At 49.4% G+C, this 12,800-nt stretch overlaps 1 protein-coding gene across 1 annotated transcript in view; it reads right to left on the bottom strand.

Annotated features, from left to right (window-relative positions):
• Positions 1-978: 978 nt before the first annotated feature.
• Urm1 (ubiquitin related modifier 1) overlaps positions 979-12,800 on the bottom strand; it is an 18,929-nt gene continuing 7,107 nt past the window's right edge. Inside the window, exons 3-5 of the mRNA XM_031369604.1 lie at positions 4,762-4,843; positions 2,286-2,334; positions 979-1,959 (exon numbers count right to left, since the gene is read on the bottom strand). Coding sequence (XP_031225464.1) covers positions 1,891-1,959; positions 2,286-2,334; positions 4,762-4,843 — 200 coding nt within the window. The 3' untranslated portion in view covers positions 979-1,890. The remainder of the gene's footprint in view (positions 1,960-2,285; positions 2,335-4,761; positions 4,844-12,800) is intronic.

Raw genomic sequence — 12,800 nt, 5'->3', positions numbered from 1 at the left:
AACTTGGACAATCCTTTTCATTAAAAAAAAAAAAAAAAAAAATCTTCGGAGGTAGTGGGACTTATTTATTTCCTCAAAAGCAAGGGCCACAATAGCATCTGGGGGAGGGCGTTCTTGGACGCTGACGGAGCTTAGTGAGTCACCTGTTTCTGACCCCTTTCTGCTAGAAACTAAGAAACGACCTGAGTGGACTGGGATGAATGGGCTCCGACCAATTTGCACTACGGCACTGGCACCCCATGGGGAAAGCTGGTTTCCTCAGCCCATCCTCCTAAATGCTCAGCATCTACTGGGGTACCATAAAAGCAAGAAGTCCCCACCACACCCTCCCACCCATCAGCTGCAGAAGGCATCCTAGCACTTACATCCAGTAGCTGAAGCCCAGGAACCAGGACAGGCTGACCCTCTAAAAATGTCAGTGAGAAAACTATGACAAGGCTTGACCTCAGCACACCCTCAACTGTACCTGGACCCAACACTGGTTGCTCCTACCCACACAAGCCCAAGGGTCTGCTGTGCAGCAGTGACTGGGAACAGCTCTCCAAGCTGGCAGCATTCTCCATTAGAGTCTGCTGTTCTCAACGCCTCAACATTGACCCACAGTATTAAACACTCTCGTCTACGCAAGGTAAAGGAGTCCACCTTATTGCCATTTAGTGAAAAGCAACGTTTTGGGTCAGATGAAGCTTTTTCTGCAGGTTGTGGAAGCCATGAGGCTCAGCAGTCTTACTTAGGCCACCCCTCTTCTGGAATTGGTGGATGAGAATTTCTGGCTTAGGATCTGGCTGGTCATTATGGGTTTATACACCCTTCCCCATCCAGACTGTCCTACTGACCCACCCTCTCTGGAACAGCTCATGTTCTACCTTGCAGGTGAAGCCCATCTCTGAGCCCTTGGCTCAGAACAGGGCATTTGTACTAGAACCCATAGATCCCAAGAATATAGGGCACCACCAGTTTTTAAGGATGAAGCAAGGCTAGTAAACAACCTAGTCTTTTTATTTGCCCAAGGCCAGCTGTTGCAGGCATGAAGTCTCCAGAGTTCCAGAAGGGATGGAGGAAAAGGGGGACACAGTCTTCTGCCTACTAGGTGCTGCACACCCAAATCTGCTTCTTTCAGGAAGCCTGGAGTTCTATGTGCTGAGGCTCCACCCCCTCTGCCTAAGGTTAGGCTACTTCCTTCCACTCTCTACCCCCGGCAGAATGAGTGGTAGGCAGCCTGGGGAGTGCCTCAGGAGCCCATCTGGTGGCCTATGTAGGGGGAGGCCAGCCAGGGTCAAGGGCTGGGGATGGGGGGGAACAGGAGGAGGGGAACGGCCAGGAGAGCAGCTGCTGGGTGGAGGAGGGAGGGGAGCACTGAATAGGGGACCCCAGCTGGGGTTCCATAATGACATCAGTGGGGGACAAACAGAGCTCTCTGTGTCCAGATGGGGAAACTGAGGCGGAGGCCCCTCTAACCTTTGGCGAGGGAGGAGCTTCTCATCAGTTACTCCAGTCCATCCATCTTCCCCATGAAGATGTCTCAGGAACTGGAGTGCCTTCCAGGCAACCACTCAGTGCTTAGATACACCAAGACACAGGCGTGGCAAGCAGCTGGGCACCTGGGCACAGAGCCCCCTCCACTCCTGACAGCACAGGAGCACCCTCCCCCACCTCAGCTGCTGGGAGGAGTGCTGGGCTCAGGCGGCTGCTCTCCCTCCCTGCTCACGTGCCTTGCCCAGAAAGGCTCATTTTTAGCACCTGGCCTCTTTTCCCTGCCTAGAGGAAGCTCAGGGGTACAGCAGGGAAGGAGGCAGCCAAGGGGGACTGAGGACCTGGAAGCAAATCTGAGGGGTGCTGTAGCTGTCCTGTGCTCCCCTTGCAAAGGTGCTTGGGCTCATGGAAGAGGCCTCAGCCGCCGTGCAGTGTGGAGATGAAGAGGATGCTGTCCTGGTCCTGCAGCTGGTAGTCCAGCTCCCCCTGGGTCAGGAAAAAGGGGCAGGGACCATCAGAACAGGGTGCAGATCATTGCCAGGTATTGGGACACAGAGGAGAAAGGTGGGTGTTCTAGGAAAAAAAGAAAACCCTCACCAGAAAAATGAAGAGCCTACACTTCAAATCTCCAGAAGGGGTGAGCTCCCAGTTTCCCTCCTTCCTCATTTAAGAGAGAATACAGGAACAGCTTGTTTGGGGGTGGGAGGAGGTATAAATGAGACAGATATTACCCAGCCCTGACAGAAGCCCAAGGTTTCCCACTGGAGCAGGGAAGGCAAAGGCTGGGGCGGTGTATTACTGGAGGTACTGACCAGCAGTTCCCAGTCGGCATCATTAATCAGCACCAGGATTCCTGGCCGCCTGTGGGAAAGAGGGCAGTGAGGAGCAGGAAGCAGAAGGTAGGAAGCTCAGTCTGTGGGGTGCAGGAATATGGGGAGCCTTTCCTCCTCATTTCCCAACAAGTGGAAGCCACAGTCTGCATGGTCAGGAAACCAGGTCAGACAGTCATGGTCTGGAGGGCATCTTAAAGAAAATGGGCAAAGGTCAGCATCACCTACTGCCCAGACTTCAGCAAAGGCACTGTACCTCTCCAAGCACCAGCTTTCTTCATGTGAAGACAGCCAATCACAGGGTCTGCCTCACAACATCTACTGAGGGTACAACAAAGTGCTGCCCAGGGCTTGCTTGCCACTGTCTTAAGGAACCTACTTTTATTCAGGGTCTACCCTGACTCTCCTAGGCTCTGGAAAGAAAGCACTTTGGCTTCTATGGCTCCTGGATGCCTCTCCTGGATAGGACCAAGCACCTGATGCTTGAGTCAGTCCTGGTTCCTACTGGCAATGGTCCAGGGAGTACTGAAGTCCTTGCAGGTGGCTTCCAGGACTGCTGTGGCAGAAACTGGAGCCTGGAGATCAGTCCTGGGCCATGGGTACCCATGCTTGAAAGCAGAGGAGAGTCTCAGTTTTGTGGCCCTCCTTCACACAGTTTAGAAAGGACTTGCCATGATGAACTTGGACCTTCACTAGCAAGTTTGGATGGGTGGAGAAGTCTCTGTGTCTGAGTGGGTATGCGCATGCAGTGAGTGACCTGGGACCTTGTCTCTGGGATGCCTCACACTGAACCTACTGACCACATGTACCTATTTCAGTGACGAAGAATGACACTAAAGTCTTTTGAGTGGTGTTTAATTTTCAATTCTATATAAGTGTGTTGTAAGTGCAGGCACAGCAAGCCTGAGGTGAGGTGAGAGCATGCTCAGGCAGCTGGGAGCTAACTGGTGTGTGTGCTGGCAGTCACGCCTGGGTCCTCTGGAGAACCAGCATGCACTCTTAACCTCTGAGCCATCTCTCCAGCCTGTGTTTGATATGTATTTATTTGGTTTTTCAAGACAGGGTTTCTCTGTATAACCCTGGCTGTCCTGGAACTCACTCTGTAGACCAGGCTGGCCTCCAACTCAGAAATCCACCTCTCTCTGCCTCCCAAGTGCTGAGATTAAAGGCCTGCGCCACCACCGCCTGGCCCTGTGTTTGATTTTTAAGACAGGGTCTTGCTATATCCCCAGGCTGTCTTCAAACTTGTGGCAATCCTTCTTCCTGGCCTTTTTGTTTTGTTTTATTGAAACAGGGTTTTTTGTGTATTTGTTATTTTTCTTTTCTTTTTTTTTCTTTTGGTTTTCTGAGACAGGGTTTCTCTGTGTAGCCCTGGCTGTCCTGGAACTCACTTTGTAGACCAGGCTGACCTTGAACTCAGAAATCTGCCTGCCTCTGCCTCCCAAGTGCTGGGATTAAAGACTTGCCCGGCTTATTTGTTATTTTTCAAGACAGGGTTTCTCTGTATAGCCCTGGCTGTCCTGCAACTCACTCTGTAGACCAGGCTGGCCTCAAACACACAGAGATCTACTTACCTCTAACTACCAAGAGCTGAGATTAAAGCTGTGCGCCACCACATTCTGTTAAAATGGAGCACTTAGTTTCTCAGCTATTCTGGCCAACTTTGAGGGTTCAAGCAGCCACAAGTGGCAGCAGCTACCACCAGACAGCACTACTGAAAAGTGCTTCTGTAACTAAGAAAAGGCCTATGAGACAGCTGTCCTAGACCAGGATGGGTCTTAGTATTTTTCTACACAGAGGATAAGTGAGGCCTAGAGAAGCAAAGTAACTCACCTAAATTTCTGTGTACATCAAGTCTGTGGTAAAGAAGCATAATCCGCCAGACGGTGGTGGCACACGCCTTTAATCCCAGCACTTGGGAGGCAGAGGCAGGTGGATTTCTGAGTTCGAGGCCAGCCTGGTCTACAGAGTGAGTTCCAGGACAGCCAGGGCTACACAGAAAAACCCTCTTGAAAAGAATAAACCAAAAAAAAAAAAAAAGAGAAGCATAATCCACATTTTTGGAAAATTTTACCAAGCTCCTTTCATATGGTTTTTTTGTTTTGTTCTGTTTTGTTTTTCAAAACCACACACACACTTCTTTATGTAGTCCTGGCTGTCCTGAAACTCACTCTGTATGTACACCATGCTTACCTCAAACTCAGAGATCTGCCTGCCTCTGCCTCTGGAGTGCTGAGATTAAAAGTGTGTGTTTCATATGGGTGTTTAAGAGCCTCAAATAGCCTAGTGTGGTAGTAAGACAAATAGAAACAGACCTGTGCACAGCTCTATCTTCAGAGGAGCTCAAGAAAATATGGGCCAGAGGACTCAGGGGGATGGGACAATCAGAACCCAGGACGTGGACTTGGACAGCCTTCCCTCCCTCTGTGCTGCTTGGGGACGGGGGATGGAAACTCACACACTGTCTCCCTGGATGAACAGCTCTGGTCGCTCTTTTAGCAAATTCTTCTTGATCCAGACAAGGAGGTTCCGGATATCCCCTAGAGAGGAAGGCACAGAACAAACTAATGTCAAACCTAACTCATTCCTAGGCCCCAAAACCGTGCCCGGCACAAAAGGAAGTGAACATGGGGTTCTCAGGGCCCAGAAACCTGATTAGGAGAGGCTGGTGATCTGTCAGAGACCAAAGTTCAGTTCCCAGTACCCAAACCGGGTGGCCAAAGACCACACATGCTTCCAATCTAGGGATCCGATACCCTCTTCTAAACTCGGCATATACATACACTCACATACATACACCCACATGTATGTACACATAATTAAAAAGGATTAGAAAAAAGAACTTGGGGACAGAGCTGGGATGATGCTACCTCAACAAGGCTGCTTAGAGGGCATCAAAGACTGCCTGCCACCTTTATCTCTCTTGCCAGTCCAGCTGGGGAGGCCTCAGCTTTGCTCCTCCCTCCCGAGCAGGGTCTGCATATATTTCCCTTTGTAAGGGGAGAAAAACAATCGCTGAGCTGATAGCATCAGTTAATTTCCTCTAGCAGAGGAAGAGAAGGCTCCTCACCAGCCAGACACTGACAAATCACTTTTGCAGAGCCCTAGGGGGTGGCCACCTTGACGAGGCAAGAGGTTCTGGGCTGCAAGGGTCTCTCCTGATCTGCTGCCACCCAGAGCTGCTTCCTGTGGGATGGCCAACAGTCTCTGTGCAGCAAGTGGAGGCAGTGGTCTCCAGGTTACCTGTCCTTTCCTAGGAGTGGGAGGACCAGCCTATAACAAATGGGGATTGGCCTGCATCCATACCCTCGACCCCCTTCCCCTCCACCGAACCAGCACCTCCACCACCCTCTTTACTCAGGTTGTTCCTGAGGCTCTTGGAGGTCCTGCTCTCAGGGGTGGCTTGACAGAGAAGATCCCAGAGAAACAAGTGGCATTTAGGAAGCTGTAGGGGGGCTGTCCTGAGTCAGTGTCTTAAAGAGGTCTGCTGCTTTTGAAGGTGCCTGAGACAAAGCTCTGAGACTAAGCTGAAGCAAGGTGAGGGTAGGCTAAGAAGTCCTGCCCAGAGCCCAAATAAACGGCTCCTGTCCTGTAATAAGGGACTGCTAGTACACAGGGAAGTTTCTCTGCTCCCAGTGTGAGTTTCACACTGCAATGCATATGCAGGTCTAGTCTTGGGTAGGGCCAGGAGGTGGGAAGGTACAGTTTTTGCTGGACACAAACATCCCACAGGGCAACAGACAGTGTACATGGACTAAAATTGTCATCTCACAATTTAAAATTCCCTTTAAACAAAGCAAATGTGTGGTCTCCTAGGCAAGGAAGAAGGGTACTGCCTCCCTCAAGCTGCACTTGGACTCCTGGGCTCTCCCAAGGCCCAGGTTGCAGAGGCTTCCCCATGGCCCTGAATTCCCTTGGCCTCCATATTGGGACTGTCTGGTGAGCCGCCAGCCCATACATCTTATGGCTGTTCGATAGAACCACTGGAGTCTAACACATCCATCAGCCAGCCTCAGCAGCCAGAGCTGTGCCTGCGTGTTTGGACACAGGAAGAAGAACCAGGAAGAGGTTTGCCCAATGAACACAGGCTATTATCTTATAGTCCAGGATTCTTTTGGGGGCAAGCCCTAGCTTCTTCAAAAGAAGAGGGTGCTTCTGATCCACTCTAGATAGTTCGGGACTAGGGGAAGGCTAGTGGTCATGTTGGGGTCATCCACTTGATGACACTGCTATGGACTCCCAGAGGGGTGGGCTGGGGATGAGTCTGCTGCCCAGTGCTGGCTCATTTATCATGATGCTCCTATTTGCTGAGGTCACTCCCTCCCTCTTTTGCCTGCCCCCCTCCAAGCCCGCCCACATTTTTGATAGCTTGTTACCATGGTGAGGCTGCTGTATCACAGCCGCCTGTATTGTCCCTGTGCCTGGATTTGGGGGTGGGGAGAAGTGGAACTCATGGCTTCCTTCTCAGGCTGCAAGGGCCACTCAGACTGGCCTAAAACGCACCCCTGGGGACATCTTGCTTGGCTTGCTGAGGCCCAGACAATATGCAAATAGGCTCCAAGCCAGATGGTCGGCTTCCAAAGGCGCCCAAGGGAGGAGGAAGGGTTAAGCAGTCAGGGACTGGTGGCTTGGGGTGGCTCTGGAGTAGATAGGGGTAGAGAACCTTACTTTCACCTTCTGCCTGCCTGCCTGCCTTCCTCCTCGTTCCTCCTGAGCATGGTCTCCCTCCTGGGGCTGCCATTTACAAGACAAACATTTATTGAGCAACTATCCTATGCCAGGCACTAAGGTGATGGGGCCAGCAAGATGGATGCAGAGCTTTCCTTGTGAAGGAGGGCAGCAGACATTACTTAATTAGCGGTGCTGTGTGCTACCTCCTTTGGGACCAGGAAAGGCCTTTCCAAGAGCGCTAACAGTGAAGCTTAGGCCTGAAGGATGAATGGGCTTGGGTGGGGATAGCTTTCTGGACAGAAGGAAGGACATATGGAAAGAGCTGAGGCACCATGCAACTGCCAGGTTCAAGGCAGCAGGATGGAGAAGGCCAGATGAGCAGCATTAGAGGCCCTGGAAGAAGGTGTGCTCTGGATGAGGCTGCTTCCTCCTCCTGAACCCTAGAAGTTCTGGTGAACTGTGCACCCCCCCTGGTCCCATGTCTCCATGCTTCTCTGTCCTACCACAGAACATAGCGCTCCCACTACTCTTCCCAGAGTGAAGTCTGCAGGCTCAGGGATGCTGCTGTCACAACTCTACCCTACTGTGCCAGCAGAACTCCAGTGGGAGGGGGAAGTTGAAGAGCACAGAAGTTGGAATTGGACAGTCTTAACTGTCTACCTTAGACAAGAGTCTCATGTAGCCAGGCTGGCCTTGAACTTGCTATGTAGTCAAGAACTTCCAATCCTGGGGCTTCCACCTCCTAAATTCTGGAATTACAGGTCTGTATCACCATGCCTGCCACTTTTAGTTCGGAGTTGAACTCTGTTCATTCCTAGTTATACAACATCAGGAAAGGAATTCAAAAGCCTCAGTTTTCTCCAGGAAGTGGTGGCACACGCCTTTAATCCCGGCACTTGGGAGGCAGAACTCGAGGCCAGCCTGGTCTACAGAGTGAGTTCCAGGACAGCCAGGGCTACACAGAGAAACCCTGTCTCCAAAAACTCAAAACAAACAAACAAGCAAAAAAAAAAGAAAGAAAGAAAGAAAGAAAGAAAGAAAAGAAAAAAAGATGTAAGACTGCACTGTTACTTGGCTGAAGGGATGGGTTGGTGGTTATGAGAGCTCGCTGCTCTTCCAGAGGACTAGTGTTAGTTTCCCAGCACCCATGTTGGGCAGCTCACAACCACCTTCAAAATTCACTTCAATACAGCGTGAGGATCTAATACTCATTTCTAGTTTTCTCAGGTAGGCACACACTCTCTCTTCTCTCATGAATATACATACATAAATATACAAAAATAAAATTTTATAAAAATTGAAAAGAAAATGTGGACCTGGAAAGATGGTTCAATGGTTAGAGCACTGGCTGCTCTTGGGAAGACCCAGGCCTGACTCCCAGTACTCAAACATGGCAGTTCACAATCACTTGCAGCTCCAGTCCCTGAGGATCTGATGCCCTGTTCTGTTCTCTGTGAGTACCAGGCATGCACATGATACACAAATATGTAAGTAGGCAAAACACCTACACACATAAAAAATTTTTGAGAAAAGAATGTGTTGTTATAAGGATCAAATAAGATAACCCATAATATGATTCCTGGAGCTGGGCCTAGACCATCAATTAATTATTCCTGAATCAGGGAAAGACACTGTCTCCTCTGGACTCTCTAGGATGTTGCTTCTGTATGAGCTCTGCCCACTGCCTGGCCCCTAGCCTTAGAGAGGAGTATACTGCTCAGATAGTCCTAGGCTTTCCATAGGATATGCTATGTGCTCAGTGGAAGCAAGATGTCAGCAACAGAAACATGAGAGGGTACAGCCACGCAGTGGTGTGCACTCCTTTAATCTCAGCACTCAGGAGGCAGAGGCAGGCAGATCTTAGTGAGCTCAAGGCCAGCCTGGTCTATAGAGTGATTTGCAGGACAGCCAAGGCTACAGAGAAAAACCTTGTCTCAAAAACAAACAAACAAAAACCACAAAACAAAGAACAGAAAGGAAAAGGTGTGGGACCCACACACTGGTCTTATTTTCCAGGTTGCCTAGGCTGCCCTGAGTTCTGCCTCAGACTCCCATTAAAGTTGGGGCTACAGGCACGTGGCGCCACTCCCACCATCTTCCTCCCATTTTAGGGTCCCAAACAGTAAAATGCCAGGGGCTGGTCAAGCTTCTGGGGCAGGTTGTGTGGGAAGACTCACATTCCAAGGCTGTGTGTGCCACAGCCTTCGATGCACTCAGTACTGAGAAGGAAGAGGGAACCCTAACGTGAGGTTCTCAGCGCAATCCATCTGGGGACAATGGGGAGAGAAGCTGCTGCTTTGCAATGGACTAGTTAAAGGCTAAAGAGAGAAGGCTTGCGCTGAGAGCCAGATCATCTCAGGCCCAAAATCACTTCACTTCAACATACTGGTATCATGTATACTGACAAATGTAGATAATAATCAACATTCAAAAGTGTCGCAGTGAGGATTAGGGCAAAATGCTAGCAGCAGGACATCAGCATCAAACACACAGACAGCACTTCACAGATGGGTGCTCTAAGCTGTGTACTCAACTGACTTGATTCCTCACCGTCTGCATTACCAGAGCAGAGGTACTGACCTAAAGGTGGCCATGGTGCAGAAACCATGCTGTGCCCATCTTAGAGAACAAGTATGAAACCTCTTACTAGGCTAGAGTTGGTGGTGAAAGCCAGTAATCCCAGTACTTGGGAGGGTCATCCCTGGCTACACAGCAAGTTTATGGACCAGCCTGGGCTCCACGAGACCCTACCGCAAAAGATTTAGTAGGGGTCACAAAAGAGAAGGAACATACTCAAAGTCTATTATATACTTGTATGAAAATGGTCTTGGGTAACCTTGTATGATAAAAAAAGAAAACAAGGAACCCCCTGCCAGAATCCCTTGCCACTGCAGCCCCTCCCTCCCCTCCCGTCACCTTCCTTGCTTAGGAGATACTGACAGCCCATGCTGGCAGGGCTCCTTAGAGCAGTGGGTCTCAATCTGTGGGTCATGACCCCCTTGAGGCAGCATAGCAGATACCTGCATAGCAGACATCTGTATTACAATTCATAACAGTAGCAAAATTACAGTTATGAAGTATGACTGGGGTCACCACAACACGAGAACTATATTAAAGTATCCCAACATTAGGAAAAAACCACTACCTTAGAGTGTTAACACCAGTCCCTCAGAGCTGCAGAGATTCCTCCCTGACAGCAAATCCTGGTTGCAGCTGAACCTTATCCAGACTCTGTGAACACACAGGGACAGGGCTTGCTTATTTAAACTGCTCTCTCCCAAGTAGAAGTCTGTCCTCTGCCACTCCTGTCCACTGGGCCTGCTGGAGCACAGGACCCATGCCAACAAAAGTGTTTTCTCACCTCCACCTGGGCTCCTAAATCTCACCCATAAGTTAAAGTGACCCTTCCCTATCAAGTATAAGGCTAGGCTTCAAGGCAGGGTTGTTCTAGGATTCCCACCCCAGGCCTAAGCTAAAGGAGAAGAAAGAGCTGGCATGGGAGGAATGAAAGAGGAGAGGGGTGGAGGGAACCTCAGAGGCTCCATTTACAAGTGAATGGGGGTAAGAATGGAGCAGTTTGTGGGCTAAACTGGCCTCAGAAGGAGGTTTACAGATGTGTGAGGGGACGCTCCTCATTGTTTAATTAAGCAGAAAGTGGATCTTTTCAAAAGCAATTTTGCACAGGGACTGAGAAGGGAGGGGAGAGGAGGGAGGTAGGAAAGGGATCAGCAAACAGGCCTGGAGAGCAGAAAAAGGAACAGCTGGCCCCAGAGAGGCTGTGAAATGCATGCTAAGCAGTTTAAAACGCCCAGAACTGCTGCTCAGCTCCTGCCCTCCCTTGCTAGCTACCCTTTAACATGACTGGAGCAGGAGTGGAGTATGTCTGTGTTGGTGCAGCAGAGGAAAGGGTCAGCCTGGGCTACAGCGCTCTCCTGTCAATCAGTGAATGAATCAACTAATCAACCAGTAGAAATGGCAAGTACCTCCTAGGCCAGCAAGGAGCAGAAACCAGAGCAAAGAAGGCATCAAACACACCCCCAGCATCATGCAGAGGAACTTGGTTACTGCTCAGGCACCACTTGCTGAGTACTCAGCGGGTGACATGACGCGGGAACTGTGAAAATGTGGGTGTTTTAATGTCAAGCAAACACAGGGGGAAATAAACCCTAACTCACGGTACTTTATTTTGGATGCTGTCTCTTATGTGTCCCAAGGCTGGCTTCAAGATTACTCGGGACTGGTGAGATGGCTCAGCAGGTAAGAGCAGGAAAGACTGCTCTTCCAAAGGTACTGAGTTCAAATCCCAGCACCACATGGTGGCTCACAACCATCTGTAATAAGATCTAACATCCTCTTCTGGTGTCTCTGAAGACAGCTACAGTGTTCTCACATACATAAAATAAATAAATACATCTTAAAAAATATTTTTTAAAAAAAAGATTACTCTAATTTACAACTTCTGGCCATCCGTCCTGCTTCCCCCCCACCCCACACACACACCCAGTTGTAGCCCAGATTTACTTAGTGCTCAGATGGAACAAAGGGCTTTGTGCACACTAGGCAAACCTCAACTAAGTTCACCTGCAGCCCAAATTGGTATTTTAATAAACTCCTTTTATAGCTAGACACAGCATGTCTTTAATCAAGTGCTGACGTGGTGGCAGAGGCAGGTTAATCTCTGAGTTTAGTAACTTCCTAGGCAGCCAGGACTACACAGAGAAACCCACTACTAACAAACCCCCCTTGTTGTTGCTTTGTTTTGTTTTTGAGACAGGGTCTCACTGTGTAGCCCTGGCTGTCCTGGAACTCAGTATGTAGACCAGGCTGGCCTTGAGCTCAAATCTAGCTGCCTCTGCCTCTGAGGGCTAGGATTAAAGGTGAGTACCAACATGCATGGCCTGGTATTTTAATAAACTTCTAACAGGAAGAAAGGATAGATCTTTGGGATAGAATCTTTGAGAAGCTTCATCTGAGAATTCCTTGTTTCCTCTCAAGGCCACCAAGGCTATGTGACTGTCAAACTACAGTCACCTCCATTTATTATCTGCGGATCGTCTCTTAACATGTACACACAATCCTGCCACCCTGACATTTAATTTAACTCTGGCAACTTTCTGTCCCAGTCCAACACAGTCATGTGTTCCTCAGGTCATAGTGAGTCCCTCAGGCAGACCCGTGAAAATTAACTCATTACTACCAACAACCACCAATTCGAAAACAAGGACTAAAAAACATAATGAAGGGGCTGGTGAGATGGCTCAGTGGGGAAGAGCATTGACTGCTCTTCGGAAGGTCCTGAGTTTAAATCCCAGCAACCACATGGTGGTTCACAACCACCCATAATGAGATCTGACGCCCTCGTCTGGTATGTCTGAAGACAGCTACAGTGTACTTACATATAATAAATAAATACATCTTTAAAAAAAAAAAAACATAATGAAGACAGGGACATGTGGTTTGCCATGAAAGAGGTGCTCAAGGGGTTGGGGTTGGGGTAAAAAAAAAAAAGCTGGGCAGTGGTGGCGCATGCCTTTAATCTTGGAAGGCAGGCAGATTTCTGAGTTCAAGGCCAGCCTGGTCTACAGAGTGAGTTCCAGGACAGCCAGGGATACACAGAGAAACCCTGTCTCAAAAAACCAAAAGAAAAAAGAAAAGAAAAGAAATAAAGAGGTACTCAGCATGCAGCTATTCAAGAAAGGTTACCAAGTATTTTAAATAAACCAATTGAAAACCTCCTCTCAGCCAGGCAGTGGTGGTGCACGCCTTTAATCCCAACACTTGGGAGGCAGAGGCAGACAGATTTCTGAGTCTGAGGCCAGCCTGGTC

Source organism: Mastomys coucha, unplaced genomic scaffold, assembly GCF_008632895.1.
Source record: "Mastomys coucha isolate ucsf_1 unplaced genomic scaffold, UCSF_Mcou_1 pScaffold15, whole genome shotgun sequence".
Classification (NCBI taxonomy): domain Eukaryota; kingdom Metazoa; phylum Chordata; class Mammalia; order Rodentia; family Muridae; genus Mastomys; species Mastomys coucha.
This window is presented reverse-complemented; position numbering and strand designations above follow the sequence as displayed.